General features: G+C 40.8%; 1 protein-coding gene across 2 annotated transcripts in view; it reads right to left on the bottom strand.

Annotated features, from left to right (window-relative positions):
* Window positions 1–23,453, bottom strand: part of CWC22 (CWC22 spliceosome associated protein) — a 99,087-nt gene that overhangs the window by 8,004 nt on the left and 67,630 nt on the right. The window contains exons 12-16 of one of the 2 annotated variants that reach the window (XM_078866026.1): window positions 16,490–16,567; window positions 15,721–15,873; window positions 5,561–5,688; window positions 4,314–4,415; window positions 3,725–3,975 (exon numbers count right to left, since the gene is read on the bottom strand). In XM_078866026.1, the coding sequence (XP_078722152.1) occupies window positions 3,725–3,975; window positions 4,314–4,415; window positions 5,561–5,688; window positions 15,721–15,873; window positions 16,490–16,567 (712 nt within the window). Of the gene's footprint in view, window positions 1–3,724; window positions 3,976–4,313; window positions 4,416–5,556; window positions 5,689–15,720; window positions 15,874–16,489; window positions 16,568–23,453 lie in introns of those variants that run through there. The other variant, XM_078866027.1, reaches the window with a different exon arrangement.

Below are 23,453 nucleotides of genomic sequence, written 5' to 3'. Positions count from 1 at the left end.
ATTTACCACAGAAAAACAACTTCATTTACACAGTCATCATGCTGTCCATTAAAGAAGTCGGTCAAAGCACGAGCAGAGAGGACAGTAAAACAAAATAATACGCATTGTGGGCTCATTAGCAGACGGCACTTAAAACGGCATTAACTGCTTTTTCTAAGTGAAATGGTAACGCAGGCTCTGTGCTTGTGCAAATTCTACGTCTGGGAGGCGGCGACAGTTTAGAATCGGAATCTTTATCCTGGAGAAATCCGACGAGCAATGAAGCTCTTTTTCACAAATGTCCAAATGTCCTTTTTCACAGATGTCGGAAGAGGCCGAGTGAGTGAAGCGAGCTGCTCAATTTGTACAAGCCACACGCACGTGCGCACCGGGGGCAGTGCAAACCACCGCAGCCCATTAGGATCGGATAAAGGCTGCCTAAGGCCCAACACCTGGTGCTCATTAACTTTCACACATTTCTATTCCAAGGATTATCACAAGGTCAAAGGAAGATGGAAAGTAAATTTTCTTAAACGCACCTATTTGTTGACATTGCACACCACACGCACGGTCTTTATTTTCCATTTGGATTAGAGAAATGTTGAATTTAGATTCCCTGTTTGTGGAATTCTATATGCATGACTAATGCAGAAAGCTACCCAACTCTTCGTGACTTATTGCAAAAATGACATCCACCCTGAACTGTTACGGAACTCATTGTTTGAGAAATGGCCCTGCCATTTGGCATTATAAATTGTGGTATAATTATAACAGCGCTGACAACTGCACATGGTTACATTGCTTAGTTTGTAAGCAAGTAGAATATCTAAATGCAATCTCGTCCAAATTTTATTTTGTATGATTGCATCTTTTAGAAACGTATATGTATCAAATATAGTTCCGACATTAAATTCAACGCACAATGCTCAGAATCACGAAATATTAGGTGTATATAATTACTCGATAAATAAAAATCGAAAATGTCAAGGTAAATGTATCAAGCAATTTAAATGACAGCTTACAATCATTTTTGTTTCTTCAAATTAAAAGGATGTAATAAGAATAATGCAAAATTAATTACACTTTTTTAAAGTAGCAGTATATTTATCATAATGCAATTAGTGTTTTCACACATTCATTACTTAAATAAGCTCGTTAGCATTTCGAGGTCAGCGGCTGACGATCAGGGGGGGGGGACGACTCCTTAATAGCGGGCCTCAGGATTTTATTAATCATTATCTTTTACGGGGGCTACATGTTTTCCTTGGAGCTGCAACAAGCTATAAAAAATATAATTCTATGCGCTTCAATGCCTTGGAGATGGAATAGTCATTCCACACATGCATTGCTGTAATCCGTGCTAAACCCAGTGAGATAAAATGGGTTGAAGTGTTGTTTTTTTTGTTGGCGAGATTTCGCACGGCTTAGAAGAAGCGGCAAAACACTGAGTTCTAAGACGAAGCGTGTGCCGGGCACAGCGACGACCGGAGCTGCTAACATGATAGATGGTTCTGTTCAGAGATCTTTAGTCACTGTCAGAATGCCGTTACAATTATATTCAATCAAGCTCACAGTGTGTGACCTCACCGTGCAACCATTGGAGGCGATGCAGACAAGGACAACCCAGCAGTCAAAATAATTTGCTTGCCCGTTGGGTTACAAAATTAGGGCATGGGACATGGGACCAAGAATGTAATGGGACAAAGAGAGCCCAGTATTCACTCAGCGTTAGGCTTGCTACACCTCCTCAATTGTCGCGTGATGGGTACAAAATCAATTCCACAGCACCATGCCAGCTTTGTACAGGACACAGCGTGTATGCTACGTTATTAATAACAAACAACCTTCATATATGGCACTTAATTCACTTAACAAGGAGTGCCTACAGAATGAAATCCAAGACATGAATATGCACGTGTAGGGCTCAGGGGTCTGTGGAGTGGCCAAGTGCCATGTTTGTCACTGGCCCCCAGTGAGGGGGAAAAGGGTCATTCGCTGCTCAATGACTTACGACAGAAAGAGTAAATCTGCTTTGAAGAACCTCGAGGGCAAACTCAGCATTTCCTTTACGAGGACGTAAATATTGTTTGTGCTGCCATTTGATAAACCTATACTGGCTTTTTTTTTTTGTTAAAGCTTAGCTGAGCCGTGGCCAACGTTTCCCCATTCGCACCACCGGAACATCGCCGCTCGCAAAAAAAAAACAGCAACAAGGCTGCAACGCTGTAGGTTTTTTGGCGGGTCGCCGTTTATCAACTGCTGCCGCACTGACAAGCAACGAATAACATTTAACTGTCTCCATCTAAGTTGCGGTCTTCAAACTGTTCTAAAATAAAAGCTTGCTGGGCGAGTTCACCCACACTTGAGCGCAAAAGCATAGATATATATCTTTTACGAAACTAGTCCACTTTAAATTCTATGTAACACATTATTAATATGGTTCTGTATTTTTTTTTTATACAGAATATTGATGTATTCCACATTGTTGAGAATTTGCTTAAAATATGCAGCCAGACTGAAGATTTCAGAAGGGCACACGTAATAAGAGCTTTTGATATAAAGAAGCCAGCACTTTCGATGACTGAATGTAAGAACGCACTGCTTGGCATATGGGACATAAGGGAAAAAAAAAGCCTTACAAAAGTTAGGAGTCATTATTGTCTGTGAAAGTGTTTCTTGCTGTTATTTTTTACGTACAAAACACACCACAACAGCTGCTCCCACTGTTAAAAAGAGCTGCACATCCTACTTAAATGCCATGCAATTTAAAACCCATTCATCATGTGCATTGCGTGTAACTGCTTCCATGTGCAACTAGTAACAGTAAATGGTAGCACCTCTTTCATGATGGCCTAATGCAATGCAACCAATCAAAATGAGTATAGCAAATACTATTAGCCAAGCATTTTTATAGCAATAACACGAATGTATTCCCTCAAGTCTTTCCTCACGTGGAAATAATTACTAAAACATATTTGTTTTTAAATCTTGACTCAAAGCTTTCGTGGCTGCAGGAATTCATATTCTTGGGTCTTTCGGTAAAGTCACGTAGATAGGTTGTAATTAATGCCCTTTTATTTAACACGACGAAAGGCAATTACCATTTTTACCTCGAGGTGGTTATCATCATACATTTTTATTTCTCGGTTGCACATTTCACGTTCGACACGGATGCAAAAAAAGGCCCGCAATGTCACGCAATCCTCAACGTTTGCCGACGTGTGCTCTGGTAACTCACTGGTGTAGACCGCACTGGGCCTATCCCAGCTGCCTTTCACAAATAATGTCCCACGAGAGAACCGCCACTGCGACACTTCACCAAAAACCTTCCCGTGGTGGAGGGGGGGGGGGCACGTGTGGCAGTGAAAGTGCGATGTTTTAACCCTTTCGCGTTGCAACGATGTACGTGTACGTCATCAGTTTTTTTTCTTTCTGACTACATTCTGATGACGGAACCGAATCCGAGCGGAAATCGGAAGTAAAAGGGCATGCGGGAGGGCGTGGTGGCACAGTTTTGGCTTCAGCCATCGTAGAGTGCGGCAGTCGTGTCCGCTACGGTTCTTTGCGGCGAGCGACAACGTCATTTAACAACAACGGTGCTACCGCGCCTCTATAAATAACATTAACCCTGAACCGCTCGCGTGTTCAGAGATTCAGCGGCGAACGGGACCCACCCACACCCTGCAACTTGCACGACGTCTAGGATCGGGAAAGGGGTTAAGCCGTGGCCGGTTCCGCTCTGCACCTGAGTCACTGCTGCTGCTTTCCTCTTCGCTGGAAGAGTCCGCCGAGCCGGTGCTCTCGCTGCTGCCGGAACTGCCCGAGCCGGAAGACGAGTCGACGTCGTCGTCAGATGACGAGTCAGAATCGTCGTCCGTATCGTCCGTCTCGTCCGAGGATGAAGAGGACGAAGAGGACGAGGTGTCGGACTCGACCTCCTGGCGCTGGGCCATGATCAGCTTGGGGGCGATCTTCAAATGGTCTCGCAGCTCGTCGCTGTAAGAAGAGAAGAGACACGTCGAAATAAACACAACTCGGTGTCTGCGCGGTGAATGAAACACTTCGAAGGCAACACCGATCGATATTCATCCCCAAGAAGAGCATCGAAGAAAATTCTCGCCGTTCTCAATTTTACTCGCCACGCCGAAGCAAACATTCCGCACATAGCGATGTGATCTATTAGGCCAATTTTCTGCCTCCCGACGTGCAGCGCAAGCCAGCTGGATGCACTATATTACTAAATGGGGCCGGGCGCGCGAGGCGGCTTGGCAGCCTCGCAACCACGCGCGCATCTGGAGGTCAAAGCAGGAGGTGCGAAATTCAGAAGGACCTACGTGAGACCCCCGAGCCCAATGGAGGTGAAGAAATTGATGGCGAATCTGGTGTTGCGTGGGTTGTCCCGTGGAAAGAGCCCTTCAAAGAACGGCTGCAGTGTTCTGTGGGGAAATGAGAGGTCGCAATCCATTAACACAGTTCGGACGAAAGTACAACAAACCAATCCAACACGCGCGCCTAATCAATACGCGCCGATTGTAAAATGCTCCCCCACCTCTTTGGTTTACCCAAGTGTTGCACCTAAATGAAAACACGTTTTTACATCTTACAGTTTTACATGATACTTGGGTTTTTTTCTTTAAGAGTGTATCATCATCAGAGTTGTTTCTTTTTGTTTGCATTTTGACTGCTTGTGTTGTGGTTATTGCAAACATGATGCCTTGTATAAAGGTGTCAGTTTTTGTACCAGTTGAAAGGTTAAAAACCTATTACTACTAGTGTAAAAATTGCCACTGTTTATCGGTTGAATATTAACAAAAAAAATAACCCGTTATATTTATTATGAATATTGCTGTGCAATACAAGCAAGCTGTATATTAGTGTGTCAGATCTATGTTTTGTCTTGTGGAGATTTATATATATCTCCAGTAGCGACAAGGAATCAATTCAGTGTGCAATCACGCTCAATTTAAATCGACAAGCATCAACAGAAGCGAAGACCGAAATACCCCACGACTTCACAGCACAGATGTACTCACGACTGTAGCTTCAGTTAAATACACACATTTACCGTGTTAGATTTTCAATCCCATTACAATTGAACACGTGGCAACACTAATTAATATACTGCACAGTATACAGCAAATTTTACAGTGTAAATCGATTGCACATGTGAAGCTGGGAAACCCAAGGCAAAGAACTTGTCACAGCCAAAGTGAACTACGCATCCACTCCATACTATTTCGGTTCTTTCGGTAAAGTCACGTAGGTATAATATAAAATAAATTAAATCACGACGTTTCGGGCGCAACACAAGCGCCCGTCATCAGGTGGGACAATCACAGCAAGAAACAATTGCTGAAGTGGGCAAAAGGGCTGCTGTGACAAGAGGCTATGTAGGTTAGAGAGGGGGGAGGAGCCAGGGAGGAAAGATAAAGAGGGGGGTGTGGGGTAGGGGGAGTGGGGCACTGCTAGAGGGATTAAAAAAAAACTTCAAATCTAGATTACGCATCCACTGTCTATGAACAGGATTTATTGGTCTAGTACTTTCATACTGCAGTTCATATATCTCGCAGTGATCACTCACTCGTCCTTTAAGCGCGTGTTGAGGCGTGGAAGTCCCATGTATTCGCAAAGCTCTTGAAAAAGGATCTTGACAAAAATACGGCTGGATGATGTGGTGGTGTCTTCACTGAGAACCACAGACTCCAGCACCTGCAGGAAAAACAGACGAAGAGAAATGGGTTGATAAGCCGCCATCAAAACAAAATGTTACTGGTTTTGTCAACTATCATTATCAACACCATTTGTCTATCCACTGCCGTTGACATTGCCAGCGGACATTTGAAAAGAGCACTTATACAAGTGTAGGCACGGAGCCTTTACATTGAGGATAGTTTGGCCTACTCTTTACCCGCCAGATATGTTACGTTAGTTTGGATGATTAGCCGATTAAGTTAATGAATATACAAAAAATTGTGATTTTTTTCAACTTTTTTTGTGGTCGATTGCCTAGGTGCTGCCGGACAACATCGTGCCTCCTATCAAACAGCCATGCCCAGCATGATACAGATGATACTGATATCAACAAGACTAGCCCATTACCTCTCATCCAGTGGCACCGTATAGAAACAGAAGTGAGATTTCCCCCCCCCAATTATTTTCCTGTTATCAGATTAGTCGAGTAATTGATAACTTAGGTAATCGGATTTCCCATTCCTAGTCAGAAAATATAATGGTACCAACACTTTTCCCCCCCGCCGCACGTATGTATAATTGTTGAACTTCTTCCGCACCACACGTAGCCAACTGTGATAATCGGAGGTGCGGGGGAAGTACAACAAACTAAACACAAAAGCGGTTATATAATATTATTGGTTCTTTCGGTGAAGTCACGTAGAAGGGAAACAATAAAATAATAAAAATATAAAATTCTCACGACGTTTCGACTGCAACACAAGCAATCATCATCAGGTGTGAAAAACGCAGCAAGAAAATTTGAAAAAAGTGGCGGTTTTTTCTTAACGTCAGCACCACGGACAGCGATTTTGGCAGTTGTTCAGACGGATAAAATAATTGCCAACAAAAGCAGTTGTAAAGAAATGAGTTTTTCAATCTAGATTTAAAAGTGCATGGCGCAGAAAGGCATCTGAAAGCGCATCATATCCTTTTGCTGCTGGTGACAAAACCGAAGAGAGTCGCCCAAATAAACAAAGATCCCCCCAATGATTCAATAACCCTGCTGACAATTACAACCCATCGAAATAATTGCCAACACTGAAAAAATATGAATAGTCTTGTAACAAAGGCAACAATTGTCTGAGTGTTGTTATTGTAATGCTTACTAAAAAAAGAAATTGCAAATATCAAAGCCGACATTTCTCAAGGAGAGCCTTTCTCCATCAAACTCCTGCGAGTATCAAAATAGTTATTTCCATTAACCTTGTTTTAAATGAACAAAGAGCAGTCAATCTTAATGACATTCCATTTAGCGTCGGGGAAATAAGAGATTTAAGAAGTTTAACATTTAATGATCAAAGGTAGGGGGGGAAATGAGAAGGTATCGCAAGCGAGCGAGCATGTGAACGAGGAGAAAAGCTTTGGTCAAGATCAAAACTGACATTTTTTGTTATTTTGCCAGCTAAGGCCCACTGAGCTAAAATAGCTCGTTTTCAGAAGCGACCTGGCCACAAATGATAGCTCCACTAAGTTGTTTATCATGTAGAAATGTTTAGCAGCCAAATAATCTAAACACATTTTTCTAAACATGGAGGAAAAAACCGGTGGAAAAATCCACGCGACCACAGGAAGAACATGCAAACTCCAAATATACAGGTGCCAAGGTCGGGATCGAACCCACAACCTCCTGTATACCAGGCAAGGGATATAACATCTTGTCACTGCAGCGCCCGAAGGTCACGGGGTCAGCCACATTGCTTCTTTTATTCTGATATTTTTTAAAGCAGTTGCAAAGCCTACATCAGACCTCTGATAACTGCTTTTGTAGTATCTCACAATCTGGCTTCAGGTCTTCTTGATTGCAGAACTATGGGAGCCGCACTCCACCACAAGTCTCGGCAATGCACAAGTGATTCAAACTGCTCTTTATAATACCATCTCAATTCTTTTGTGCCATGTCTTATATTTAACTTTCCAGTTGCTTACCACGATTCTTGCCATGACATTTTAAGCATTCCCCCCTTCATGCACTGTGCTCAAAGGTGAAAAGCATTTCCCTCTTGTCGCTTGTTAAATCCACGCATCTCTCCCCCACACAAGAGGAAACCCATTACTCCAAACGCACACATCCATGTCTTATCACTCAAGCCGACATCTCTATTCTTTCAAAAGTTTATATACTACATCAATAACCTGCCCTACTAATATAATATGCCTGTTGATGTCCTTCCCACTACATGCTGTGTTAATGCACGTTACTACCTCAATACAGTCTTCTATTACCATCATATGTTTCACTTTCTCCTGACACCTGTGAATAGCCCCGATATGAAATTTTCATATCAGGGCTCTAGGACACATTTGACCACTATTGAGTAGTGACAAAGCCAATACGGTGGCATCTAGCAAAGTATCTACAAGGCTCAATTAATGCAACTCACTACTCTACGGGACTTCTGGCAAAAACATAACCAAGCTGCAGCGTGTACGATATTCTCTGGCACTTGTCGCGACGGGTACTGCAAGTTGCCAGATAGAAGGGTAAAAAAACAATCATCATATTTTTACTGGCAAATGAGGTTCCCATAGTGTAGATGCTTGCCCCGAGCTCTCATACTCTGATGGTGCATTGTCTTTGAGTTGTGCGCCTTTTGGCGTCATCTGGTCCAACCCATGTGAGACTAGGCTCTAAGGAAAGCTGTCTCGGGTGTGGACCAATCAACTGCAAGGACAGTGCACATTATCAGAGTTATGTTCTTTTGTTTGTATGACTGCAGGTATTGCGGTCTATGCAAACATGACTCCTTGTAAAAAGGTGTCAGTTTTGTTGCCAGATAAAAGGGTAAAAAACCAATTATCATATTTTTACTGGCAAATGAGGTTCCCATAGGGTACTGCAAGATTCGACCATCCAGTGCTCGCCAAGCTGCATTGGCTTCAAGTTGCCAAATGAATACGTTATAAGGTCGTACTCATGACACAAACAATTCTTGCCACAAATGAACCACAATATCTTCGTGATCTCATCAAGGAGCATTAACCATCTCATGAACTCCGGTCATATTCACAGCGGCTTTTGGCCGGCCACTGAACAAAGACGGTCACTGCATCGCGCGCTTTCAGACGCGCTTCTGCGTCCGTCTGGAACGCTCTTTCTTCTGATGTTAGGAAGCCACTGGAGCTATGCGCTTTTAAAATCTAATTTCATTTATAGCTGTGTTTAGTTTGTTGTCTTTTCCCTGCACCCCCGATGAGCATGGTTGGCTATGTACGGTGCGAAAGAAGTTCAACATACGTACCTACAAAGGTACATGAAATCCACCTCGAACCACTGACAACTTTGTTTATGTAAAGCCCACCGACTACATTGTTGAGCCTTAGTAGCTAAATGCCAAAATGTGCAATGCCCCAAAGTCAAGGTCCTAGCTAACATACCTGTATCGTCTACCTACTCAATCTCTTAGGTGCTAATGATCAATTATGATCCCCGAGTGTTTTGCGACAGTTTCATTAAAAAATAATTGACAATGCTGTCTGCTTGAAAAATATATTACTTATGCTTTGCTTATATTTAACGAATAGAAAACAGTAAGAGTAAACATCAGATTGAGGGATTTTATAAAATAAGGGACAAACCACACAATTAGTTCACCAATGATATATTACGTGTAAATTAGTCTCCTGAATAAAATGTTCTCTGTTTTAACAAGCATGTCATGTCTTTTAAGTAGTTCCTCACCGAATCTGTTATTTTGCAAGTGACTGTAATGCTCAGCCGATAGCAGGCTGCAGTAATGCCTCGCGTAAAACACGTCAATCGTTTCCATAAACGTCGTGTTAATTGTGAATTGGAATGCCCATGTTCCAGGGCAAACTCATTAATCACCAGGACAAAGTATCAATACCTTTACAAGAGCACGTGAAACACCTTAATTGTTAATGAAAATATGCACCGAAATTGTATCAGCCCCTCTGTCAATCAACTGCTGGATGAAAGCCCTGTGCACATGTTAGGCACATTTTGCAACGTTGGTGAAAGGAGACTGGGAGGGCGAGGCCAGGATCGGTTCTGATATCACTTCGCCACTGATGTTAGCCATGGTCAGGAATCAATCTCAGGTGACCAGGCTATTGTGATTTGAAAGACGTCACTTCATATAAAAAAAAACAGATGCCACTAAAAAGGCCCCTTTGGCTGAGACTGCCAAACTGAGCATGGAAAATGATGTCCACCTCTTATCGAACTGCAGATCTCAATCCCTCCTTGTTCTATTAGACCTCACAGTTGCTTTTGACAGCACCCACGATGAGCTTTTTGACTACCTTTAAAAGTATGTACGAATTTTCAGAAAATTCCTCCTATTCAGTTCGCTTACACTGTACTTCCTACTCAGGTCCTACTATGTTTCCATGCAACCACATAGTATTTTTTCGCTACAGCATTCCACAAGGTTCCATCCTAAGTCTGTTCCGCATCTCAATTTACCACCTACAAAGAAAAAGATCACCTCCAACTTCAACGTTCACAAGCAATTTCTATGCTGACGACACTCTTACAACCATAGACCCCATTACAACGTAAACGCTCGCACTTCGCTTTGACGTTGCCGAATCTCCCGATTATGGTTGAAACTCACCCTGGCTAAACATTGGCAATACCTAAAGGAGGAGTCCTCATAAGCAAGAGGTCCAAGCTCAATAACGATAAGAGCTGAAGTGTGTGTTTCTCTTAAACTTTGCCATGAAGCTGGCAAAGTGCCTGAACATTTGGAGGCAAGGGTCCCGAGCCATTATTCTCCTCCCACATTTCTCAACTCTGCAAGACATGTTAATTTTATTTCATTAATTTTATTTTCACCTATGTGACTTTACCAAAAGAACCAAAGAGTATGGATCCTTGCAGTCACGAAAACTTCAAATCTAGAACTACTCTCTTGTCTGCAAAGCACAATACACCTCCTGCATTAAACACTTTCTCGCACCATATTCTCCCGAAACCCGTATCGACATCTTCATATCTCGACTGGACTAGTGTAATGCTCTGCTGCTTCACGGCCTCCCAAAAATCCTTCACCTCCAAACTCCAATTGCCCCAGAATGCCTTTGCAAGACTCCTCACCTGCATCAGTAAACAAGGCCACATCCCCTTGATCCTAAGATCCCTTCATTCTAAGAATGCCCTCGCAACGTTCATGCTCCACTGATCCGCCCCCAAACCTACGTATCCCTTCTCATCTGACTCTCTATTAACCTCCACTTTCCTCTCTGCTGCAGCAATCTTCTGCCAAAAAAAACCCCAGTCAACCTTTGGTGATAGGGAGGGTCACTTCTTCTCTCATGTTGTCACTGCTGTCTGGAATTTCCTTCCTACTGGTTGTACAAACTGTTGAGATCCTTCACCTGTTCAAGTCGATAGTGAACATCGTCTCTTCATTGAAGAGTTTTCATTGCACCTTTACAATAGACGTGACAACGAATGGTGATGATGGATTGATTTAAATGAATTGTTTTAAGCTCACAACACATGCCATTGAATCGTGCACGAACACATCGATTTATTTTTAAATGTATGTATGTAATTGGTGGATGTAATCCAAGCAGGTGTGAGATATACGACATTTACCATAATGTACAATATATTGTGGAATTGAACGGTCACCACAGATAATAAATTGTTATGTGCAACACCATCTCACCCAAAAAAAAACCCTATTATGGATGATATTGGTCGCGAAAGCCTACGTGTTAAACTGACCGTTTCCCTTTCCTCCCTTGCCAGTAACCCCTTCTACTCCTCATTCTCTCCCTGTCTAAAAAAATAAATGGAATACATAAAGAAAAATAAATGCCATTTGAATTACCTCAATGCATATGTCCTCTTCATTTTGTACAGAATTGAAATGCGGTCACATTTATATTCATACAAATATTCAAACGGTCACTCGTATTTTTGAAAAGCGTCGATGATTGGTTTACTCTAGGTGCGCCGTTTGAAGTTCAAGAAAGTTCATGTGCATGGATGCTCACATAGTCGGAATATATTTTATGGAGTTCTTTCATCCCTGATACGGTATCAATGTAACAATAACCTGTTTACGTATGCATTACCCTGTATGTAATAATGAAGAAAACTTGTTTTACTCGTAATACTGATTCAAGAAATGTATTTTTATCTTATTACAAATACTATGACATATATGGATCGTTTTCTTTTATAAATTTCAACAACTGTCCAATAAAGAAAGATATATTTACTGCCTATGTATTTCATATATATATGTGTCATCTGTAAATGTGTGCTGTGCATGTGTGCTGTGCACATATGTTTTTCACGTCATCTGCATATATGCAGTTTGCGTGTCATCTGCATGTGTGCCGTGCATCTGTCATCTGCATGTATGATGTGCATGTGTCATGTGCATGTGTCATGTGCATGCGTCATGTGCATGCGTGCTGTGCATGTCATCTACATGCGTGCTGTGCATGCGTCATCTGCACCTGTGCTTTGCATGTCATCTGCATGTGTGCTGTGCATCTGTCATATGCATGTATGATGTGCATGTGTCATGTGCATGTGTCATCTGCAAGTGTGGTGTGCACGTGTCATCTGCACATGTGGTGTGGTGTGCACGTGTGGTGTGCACGTGTGGTGTGCACGTGTGGTGTGCACGTGTGGTGTGCACGTGTGGTGTGCACGTGTGGTGTGCACGTGTGGTGTGCACGTGTGGTGTGCACGTGTGGTGTGCACGTGTGGTGTGCACGTGTGGTGTGCACGTGTGGTGTGCACGTGTGGTGTGCACGTGTGGTGTGCACGTGTGGTGTGCACGTGTGGTGTGCACGTGTGGTGTGCACGTGTGGTGTGCACGTGTGGTGTGCACGTGTGGTGTGCACGTGTGGTGTGCACGTGTGGTGTGCATGTTGACTGCACTGTGTTGCTTGCGGCAGCCATGTTGTGAGTGTGCACAATTGAGTAATGTGACTGTCGTCCGTGTGCAGCAACAAAACATATGATTTATGACCTGCTCATAAAAAAAAATCCCCTTCTCAATATTGTTCTGCTTAATTTAACAGGCTCAATATGTAAAAAAACTAAAACTGTTGGATTTAGGTTAAATTGAGTCTCTAAGGAATACCGCAGTCTTTTATCTCAAAAGCAGCCAATTCTCCTAGCTTTATAGTCTCCATTTCACTTCTAATGTATGCCACCGTATTAAGAGCACCCTTTCATGTTTTCCAGCCGTAAATAAATATTTCAATTCGGGCCTTAACAGTAACCCTTTCAGTGACATAAAAAAAAACCCGTAGGTTTACTAACAAGCAATAAACCCCCACAAGTCTATTCGAGTGCTATCACTAATGGAAGGCTAAAATAAATCATCACATGCAACAGCTCCTAATTGGAAGGCAGGGCCGTTAAATTAGCGCCGTCACGAGTGACAAAAGAAGTCAGGGGGATGCACAGCGAACAAAACCACGGCCCATCAGTGCGAAGCGTGGAGGATGACCCCTCACCTCCCGCAGTGACTGTGGCACCTGGTGGTTTTTGCTCTTTAGCCGAACTCCACTTTTCAAGTATATTTTGTTTAACCAGGTGACAACTCAAGATATAGTCCAAGATAGTCTAATCAAGAATGTACGGGGGGGGGGGGGGGGGCATTAGTCTGCCAGTCGGCGGCTATACGATTGCTATGTATTGTCCAACTTGAGTCATACGACATGGTCGAAAATACATTTTTTTTAACCCTGACGCCGGCACACAACGACCTACTCCTAGGAACGATGTCCCGGGGATCTTTAACGTCCACTCTGAAATAGGCCTCGTCACCGACCAATGCACTGCCGCCACACTGCGCGGATCCACACCGATACGCAGGAAAAATCCGTACACCACCTTGTGACTAGCTTTTCTAGGCAACTGCCAGTTTCCCACTTTCTCGAGGGAATCCCGATTCCCTCCCCATGCATTTGAGCTTCTCCCAATGTCTGTCGAAACAGTCTTTTTCGTCGCGTTGTTTCCCAACCGCTTGAAATATAAACTCAATCGTGCGACGCTCCATCAGTCGCAGAACTGGGCGGCTTAGCGATCTATCCTCGAAAATTTACGTTCCCGTAGGAAGGTTGAATGGATCAATCGCTCCTTAGCGGTCCCATGTGCGAAGGCTGAATAATGTTTTTTTTTTATTCTTTGAAGCTTTACAATGTATCTGTGCAAGAGTGTTACCTGCAGGGCATGTAAATAACACAATAATTGAAATCTTATCAATAGAACAGGCTTAGTATACTTCTGTAATCATTTACTCAATATAAACTGCCCTCAATCAAGAGCCAACGATATAAATAACTGCTTAATTTAATTCCTAATGGGGAACGACAAAGCTTAGGAATTAAATAAGTTTCAACAACTTAATGTTATTTCTTTTAAAATCATGTTAGGTGGCATAGAAAATAAATCTTTACGAATGTAAAACCCATCTTAAAAAGGATATGAATATACCAAAACTCTACAAGAGTTATTCAGTAATAATTTAAATTCACTGGGTCTTAACTTCTGTCTCCAAATAAGACAGCTTCATTGTCTGCTATATTACTCGCCATTACATTTAAATTATTACATCTACTCTCCTAATGTCTCCTTTGAAATGTCCATAATTCTATGGCTGAGCATGAGAACCAGGTTTTAAAGAGCAGAGGTGTTAAGGAGTGTTGGTCAATGTTGATTTTAAGAAATCTAAGATATTTTTTGTATGTAGCCAGTCACATTTTATGAATGTAAGTAGTAAATGTACAAAGATGCGTGATATTTCAAACGCTCAAAACTGTTTGACACTCATCATAGCTTTTAATATACTGATATTATCCTTGATAGTAATCCACTTTTCAATAAAAATTTAATTTCATGAATTCTATGCCAGGCCATTTAAAGTTCAATACACGCAATGTATCAATTAGCTAACATGGTACAATTAGTACTTACATTCATAAAATGTGCCTGATACATGCAAAAAATATCTTAGATTTCTTAAAATCAACATTGACCAAAAACACTCCTTAACACCTCTGCTCTTTAAAACCTGCGTCTCATGCTCAGCCATAGAATTATGGACATTTCAAAGGAGACATTAGGAGAGTAGATATAATAATTTAAATGTAATGGCGAGTAATATAGCAGACAATGAAGCTGTCTTATTTGACGGAAGAAGTTAAGACCTAGTGAATTTAAATTATTACTGAATAACTCTTGTAGAGTTTTGGTGCATTTATAGCCTTTTTTAATATGGGTTTTACATTCGTAAAGATTTATTTTCTATGCCACCTAACATGATTTTAAAAGAAATAACATTGTTGAAACTTATTTCATTACTAAGCTTTGTCGTTCCCCATTAGGAATTAAATTAAGCAGCGTTTTATATCGCTGGCTCTTGATTTAGAGCAGTTTATATTGCGTAAATTATTACAGAAGTAAACTAAGCCTGTTCTATTAATAAGATGTATCATCAGCGTACTCTGTTGAAATCTGTGAATAACATTAACTAGGATTTGTTTTACACGATGACACTTAAAACAAATACTGAATGCAGGCCACATGACGCACTCAAAATGTTGTCAATCCCTAGCAGGCATATATGCATCTGTGTTAACCAGGCTGCTGCTTCCAATGCATTTGAAAATTGTGAAACCCCATAAAGCAATAAAGCATTTTCTGATATTCCAGCGACTGCACTGGCCAGATTGAGTAACAACCTACGCATCAAATCTCACTAAAAAAGTGCTTCTTTTCTATAACACAATGCGACCTAATATGGGCTTAAGTGTCAGATCTGACTTTAGCCATGGAGACTTTCATACACTTGTTTTCAAGTTTTTTTACTGTGCAACGTAGCCTTTTAAAGTGCAAACTCTATAATGTATAAGCTCGTGAACTCCCCGCCAAAACATTAAGTCTCAGCGCACAATAGCAGATGTTGGCTTGATTACGGAGCACATACCCAATCTGTGTGACAAATAACAAAGTGGCATGGCAATCGCTGCCTGCCCCCGGACTGCTAATAAGTGCGGCAAGGCACTTACGCTCCACGGTATGGAGTCGGTGAACAGCAGGTGGGCAAAGAGCTTGGCCACGTTGCGGAGTTTATTCGTCTCCAGCCGGTGGATCGCCTCGTACTGCTCCCTGAACAGAGCCTCGTAGCTCTCCATGTACTCCTTCTTCAGAAGGGAAAATCTCTGAAACCAAGAAATGCGTGACAATTATGTGAGGGGTAAAGCGCAATCAAAAGGTAAAACGCCTTTTTTTGAACAAAATATTCGGATTGTATTGAGTTTCATAAAAAGCACAACGCAAAAAAATGGATAATTGTTATGAGGTCGTAAAAGGTAAAAAGGTGCAGCCTTGCAATCGTTTGCTCATGCCACTGCTGGCAAAAGGGCCTCCACTTAAGGGAACTATCGATAGGCCCTGTAAAGGGTATTTTTGCCGACTCTACCTTGCTGGCCAAACCTCCTGGAAGGGGTGGGAGAGTTCCTACACTTTATCCCACCACACACAACCTGCCGATTGACTGAATGTGGTGTATCTATTTATATTGCTCCGTGGACAGAGGCAGAAAAATTTAAAATACCTGCCCATTGTTTCAACTGGCGTGCCGGGGGAGATCAAACCGGTGACCTCTATATTTAAAGTCCAGCATGCTTCCAATTACACCAGCAATTATTTTACAACAGACAAAACTCTGTAACTAAATGAGAGCCCATTAAGACAATAAAATAACAACATTTTGCAATGGAAACTGTGCTGTATGCAATTAAGATGGAACAAAACGAGTGTAGATGTATCCCTTACACCTGCCAGAAGGCCAAAAAACTTTTCGTATGTCCTCTGTTGAGCGCAGCAGTCCAGAATCATGTTGCATAACTCCTTCTGCAGCCACAGATTAAAAGAGTAACAAAAACAACTTTCATCAGCATTCATAGACGTCAAATCGAATTGCCAGCGAATAACCATTTGGAACAGCGTTGTAAACACTGTGCCTTCACAGTGCCATGCTCACAGGCACATACCATAGACACGCACCCATTCAAAATGTCAAGTGTAGCACACAAAGTTATTTTCTGCAACAAATTCCTCTTTTTTTTTAAACGCATTTCTCAGAACCACAAATTACATATCCTCCACATGCCCAGAATCAAATACCGTACAGTGCAGATTTCTACAATGATATTTGAGAACAACAAAGAACATTTTGTGTGAAAGAAAAGCAACAAAAACGAAAAATAGATGTTAAAAATAGATGTGCATGCCTCCTTTTATTGCCATTGCCACCTTTTACCAAGAATGGCACACAGCACTGGCCTTCTCATAGGATTAAAATCAACACGGGTAAATAAGCAGACTGCCTCGGGTGGCTGCCAACCGGATGCATTATCACATCGCCAGCGGATTGGAAATGCAAAAAGAAGCCTTCCTGATCAACTATGCTGGTCATGCCGCACGAGTATGTGCATTTTGATATTGCCTGTAGGTCTCCAAGCATTAAAAAAGCATGCGTAAGTGCACAGATGGGAAGGTAAGAGAAATGTTGACTTTTCCAACATTACACAATTCAACATTTCATTTTAGGATTGGTTTAAGTGCTATGTATATCTCAGACAAATCATACAAAGTGTACAAGAAAAGGATGAATGGCCTTATGATTAAAACATATATACAAATTGGTTGGAATTGTAATAAAAATTCGACGTAAATTGGTATGAGAAACAGTGTCAACATTGCAAGGCCAAACCCTTTAACACTAAACTCATAAAAAGCACCAGTGCAGCACAATAAAGAACAATAATTCAGAGTAAATAACTCGGCACAAAAAGATGCATAACAAAAATGACTCAATGCAATTATAATCAAAACCCACCACTGAATGAATGTGCACAATTTTAGTCAGTGGAAACAACACCTTACAAATTACTAAGATTTACCTACGCTTTGAGAATTCTCAGGAAATCAAAAAATGGGCAGACTGCTCTAAAGGCACCATCAAAGGGTGAAAATTGTGGCTTCTAGGACGAAGCAAATCGACAGCATTTCCCAAATTGGACGATTTTAAACTTCATCCACTGAGCCGACTGCAAGTGCTGTTCCCATTTACTGAATTTTCTTTGTGTGGAACAAAAACCGCATGTGAATATAGACTATTGAGAGAACAAAATAAGGACATGTGTTTTTGAAGGTCTCTCTAAATATCAGAATGTACTATGCTCTGGTATAGCTTCATTGGGTTTAAAAAAATTAGCCACAAGCAATACATAGAAACAACATAATTATGCATTACCCATTTTACTGTTAAAAATAACAATTTGAAACGGGGAAATAAATAAATAATCGTTTTGAACATTTATGTTTTCATTGCTTTTTTTACGTGACATTATTTCCTTCTGTTTCTTTCTAAAACTAGGTTTGTTTTTTTTGGTAACGAGAACATTTTTTTACAAATATGCATGTGTGAAGTGCTCTGTTATTCTGCTGCTGGATTAGGACCCATCAATAACCATGAGGGTCGAGTTATTTGACCACACTCCAACACGCTGCTAAGTGAAGGTTTAAGGCGGAAAGCATAAATATAAGAGCATAGAGTGCAGTACATCAATGGAATTTGCTGCACTGTCCTTTGGTTCCCAACACTTAAGCCCAACAGCAGCCTATAACAACCTGTTGTGTTCACCCAACCAAGCATTATCCAGGCTCAACCCTGCTCAGCTTCCAATATCTGACGAGACCAAGTGCATTGAGGGTGACTTGGTCAAAGGCTTCGAAACATGCAGGTGAATAATGAACAAACATCAAACAAAACCATGTACGACTTTGCAAAATAAAATTTGTTAAAAGCAATTCCCTCCCGTCGAAAAATTTTCCCCAAAAATGCGATAGGAAAAAAAGAATTGGCTGACCTACATCTGACGGACAGTTTTATTATGGCCCAAATGTGTGAAAATATAGGAACATTCTCTATCAAAAAGTAGTCAAACTTGAAGGCACAAAGTTGGGAATGGTTGGAATGAGGCCATTGAGTGCGGATATAGCGTTTCCTGTCCATCTCCTACAAGCCCTCCACATGCCACTGCCAAATGTGCCCGTATCAGGGTCACTAGCTTTCTCCGTAGATCCATCTTATCTGAAACGGTCTAGCAAATAATGGTGGCTACAGACACCCATCGAAATTGCCAACACTTCTATAAAAGTGCATTTTTTTTAATAAGTTATGACATTTGCATTTGATTGCTCAAATTCTACCAAACATGCACAGCCTTGCAGAGATTACTTGTGGTGAGAGCAAGTCACAAATTATCTTGCTCAGAAAAAGCTGTCGTGGCTTTGGACCTGACAGGATTTGGCATTTGTCGATGGGAAAGCCATGGGGGGGCTTTGCTCACGGCTTCGCAGTTCAATTGCGGTATATTCCAAGGCTCTGGCATGCCGTGCTTACTGCAAGCAAGACGGACCCCAATCGAATTCAGAGACACAACGTTCAAGGAACAATTGTCAAAAATGTTTCTTGTCGAAATATTTTAGCAAATAAAACCATACGTAGAAGGCACTTAGACACATACACTTGTCACACACATTAAGCCATACAGCCAATTTAATTGTGTTCACTAGTTCAAGTAACAATCGCCAGACCGAGGTAAAACATGGGCCTCATATGTAGGAGATTTGTTGGGCATCTGCCAAAACCAATGCCTGTGCAAAACGCCATTTTGCACTGAATTCTATCAAGCCTGGCTGAGCTTTTGCAGTGGTATTCGGAAAAAGAAATATTTGCCGAGTGAGCCCCTCTCTCATCTTTGCTGCGGAGGACAGCACAGTCAAATAGTTATTTTAAATAGATCTTTAAAGGATATCAGGCGAAACCCTGTGATGTCAGTTTCCAAACTATCCCAAATGTGGCCCTTGTACAAGCTCATGGTTAAGTTAATAATCATGTGTAGCAAGCCCAACTCACAAATAACACGTGAGAATAATTAAACATTATTTCAGCTCTATGTCATGAATCCACAGGGCGAGATCAAATATCACTCACCACTGATATTCACGGAAGGCTGGGAATTAAATTCCGGTCGGCAGGTTCAAAGTGAAATGTGCTAACCATCGTGCTACCACACCAGAATAATAACACACCTTAAATGGACATACTTAGTCCAGACATGAGTAGAAAAAAACGCAACAAATTGCAAAACTGCAATCAATAGAATGCGAAAATAATTCCAGATGTGAATATCACTGGATTCATTATATATACAGCAGCTGCTTCTAAATGTAAGAGACAACATTTTAACTGGGGAGCGTGGTCAATTATGAAGCACACATTCCATTCAGTTTGCTCATGAATAATAATGAGAGGCTATTGCTAAGAAAGATTAATCCTCGTTTCACACAGCATATGGTATGTGCATGTTAAGTATAATGACTACAGGTGTGTTTTACTATTGACACAGATGGCCTTCTTTAAATTTTTAAGTGCTGAGCTTTACAAGAATTCACCGCACAATGTATCTTCAGAGAAAAATAAGAGCGTTAATGAAATTATAAACAACGCAGTGCTGGTTGTGCAACTAATGATTTTCCCTTAAACCCCTCAGTTATAAAAACCATAATTCTTTATACGTTGCAATATAATGCCGTATATAGTTTGCAATATGTGGCCTGAACGTGAGTAACCATGCCCACTGAAAGTCTAACAATGCAATACCTATTATTAGCGTTCCAATGCAACCTGGCTCATATCGTGCACAATACAATTTCTCAACTAATCATGATAATTTCACACCCCAAAATTGGCAGCCGGATAAAATTAGCTCCATTTATGTTTCGACAAAAGTAAGCGTTTCAAACTTTGGAAGAAGCAACAGTAAATGTGTCGATCTATTGTGGTGAACTAAAGTGTGGATCCTCGTGCCTACGATAAGTCACCTGGTCAGAGTGAAATAATATTCTATGTGGAAGGATAGTTCACATAGTGAGATGTAACAACTAACCAGACGTGTGAAACTACGCACGGTTTCAGATAGTTGCTGGGTCAAAATGCTATACTTTCTCTAACCAGAAATTCAAACGTATGCCTGTTGGAAACTGATATTCGGCTGATGTAATGGTATCATTTGCACATGCATGTGAAACGATGAGTTCATTGTTTTTACGAATACAACATTTACCAAAAAATGTATCTGCACACGTGAGCTTGCAACAGCGACTCTGACAATAAAACAGCAACAGCGACGAATCACTGTGCAAAGATCATTATAAGGCAAACATGTTACACAATTTTGATGGAAAGCTTTCGTGACTGCAGGGATTCATATTCTTGGTTCTTGCTGTGGATTTCACACCTGATGATGATTGCTTGTGCTGCAGTCGAAACGTCGTGAGAATTTTATTGTTTATATTTTTATTATTTTTTATTATTTCCCTTCTATGTGACTTTACTGAAAGAACCAAGAATATGTTACAAAATGTTACACGATTCATAATTTTGTATTTATTTAAAGCCTTCGTGACTGCAGAGATTCATATTCTTGGTTCAATCGGTAAAGTCCCGTAGAAGGGAAATAATAAAAGAATTTTATAAAAATGTTTATAAAAAAATATACAAATATAATATATATTTATTATTGTATTATTTCCCTTCTACGTGACTTTTACCGAAAGAACCAAGAATATGATTCATTAATTGGCAAATATTGGCAATATTTGGCATCGTTGTCACTCCTTGTGGTGCTGCGATGCCACAATCCATGTCCCTCCTGCATATAAACCGATGTCATCAATCCATCTCTGCGACGGTCAACCTCTGGGGCATGATCCCTCCCCCCCCGGTTGGCAACCTTGATTAACTGTCTTGTCCATCGTCCCATCAACCCTTCAAGTGATCTGTCCTGCCCTAGCCCACTTACTTTTCCTCACAGTCACTCCGATGTCTTGGATTTGTGTTTGTTCTCTGAACCATGCGTTTCTTTTTCTGTCTCTCAGTGTAATTACATGCACTCGCCACCCATGCTTCTTCATGTAGTCGGCTACTCTTCTACTTACTATTTAGTGTTCTCGTTTTTTCACTCCATTTTTCATAATGCATTATATCCATTGCTTTAATGACTTCCTCTTCAGCCACAATGTTGTGTTTTTTTTATTAGTATGTTACATTTTTCCAAAAGCACTCCAACCTGCACTTGCTCGCCTCTATTTCATCATTGATCTTGGAGTACCACCCCTTTGGTATTTTTCCTAGAAAGAGACATACATAGTCTTGTGTTCCTCCTACAACGATTTTTTTTTTACTCTGAAAAGTTGGAAACAAATTTCATTTTGCTCATATTTATCATTATCCCAACCAAAGAGAAAAAAAATCGGAATACTGGAAATAGAAATCCATGGATTCGTTGTATACCCAGCAGAGGAGTCAGGCAAGGAGATACGCTGTCATCCAGGATATTCACAGCAAATCCGATTATAGCACGGTTGGCTACGCGCGATGCGAAATAAGTTCAATATGCATACATACATACATATACACAATAGGATAATTACATTTCAGATTAGAAAGGTGAAATAAATGCATAAAATAAAGCCAAAATTGGCCATCTGATATTCGTTAATATTGGACATTACAAACAATCAACTAAGAAATATTGAATAAACACGATAATAAATTATGATACATTTAAGCATAGTTTATGAGGAGTTAAGTTGATTAACTATTTCTATTGTGGTTTCCTAAACGCAACATCATAGGCATATAGACAAATATATACATACATAAACAAACGTGTAAAAATTGTATTCTCATGTTGGACAATGTAGTTTTGCATAATACAGCTTTAATGGGTTAAATAGCGTAAATATAATAATGTCTCGATTTAAAGCTTTCGTGACTGCAGGGATTCATATTCTTGGTTATTTCGGTAAAGTCACGTAGAAGGGAAACAATAAAATAAAATAAAAAAATAAAATTCTCACGTTTCGATTGCAACACAAGCAATCATCATCAGGTGTGAAAACGGCAATACATTTTTCTTGCCGTTGTTTTCACAGCAAGAACATTTTCTTGTTGTTGTTTTCACACCTGATGATGATTGCTTGTGTTTCCCTTCTACGTGACTTTACCGAAAGAACCAAGAATATAATGTTGTTAAACCCGCCACCACCCGACACAGCCAATAAATAAGGCATGTTCTGTTACTGTGACAAACCTTACTAATTGGCTGTGTCGGGCCGTGGCGGGTTTAACGACACATTTATATTTACGCAATCGAACCCCAAAAAAATGTATTATGGATAATATTGGTCGCGAAAACCTACGTGTTAAATATAGTTTCGCCACACGTTTTATTGAATAATTGGAAATGAGTGGAGAGGAAGCTTGCTCCTTGAAAGAAGCGCATCCTTTACAAAAATAACAAAATTAGGATTCACATTCTCACGTGAAAATACTACTTTGACATTTAATTTTCAACTTCTTAATGATTGCATCAGAGCAAGCACATTTCTCATCACAACTGAGGACCGTCGTAACAAAGATTTGCTGATGCAACCATTTTTAATTCAGCATTGTTATAAAATGGGCCTTTAAAGGATGATTATAACTGATTAGCATACTGTCACAGATGGTGGGGCAGTGGCATTTAAATGTTAATGCTCATCGTGCCTCACACAAAACACCCCATATGTATTCTATGTCTGGTCAGGAAACCAAACATAGGTTGCCTATCTTGCTTGTAGAGATATTTATATTGAGGATTTTTTAGGAGGATCTGAAACGCAA

Source organism: Lampetra fluviatilis, chromosome 21, assembly GCF_964198595.1.
Source record: "Lampetra fluviatilis chromosome 21, kcLamFluv1.1, whole genome shotgun sequence".
Taxonomy (NCBI): domain Eukaryota; kingdom Metazoa; phylum Chordata; class Hyperoartia; order Petromyzontiformes; family Petromyzontidae; genus Lampetra; species Lampetra fluviatilis.
Note: the sequence above shows the minus strand (reverse complement) of the source record. Positions and strands in the feature narration are given on the sequence as shown.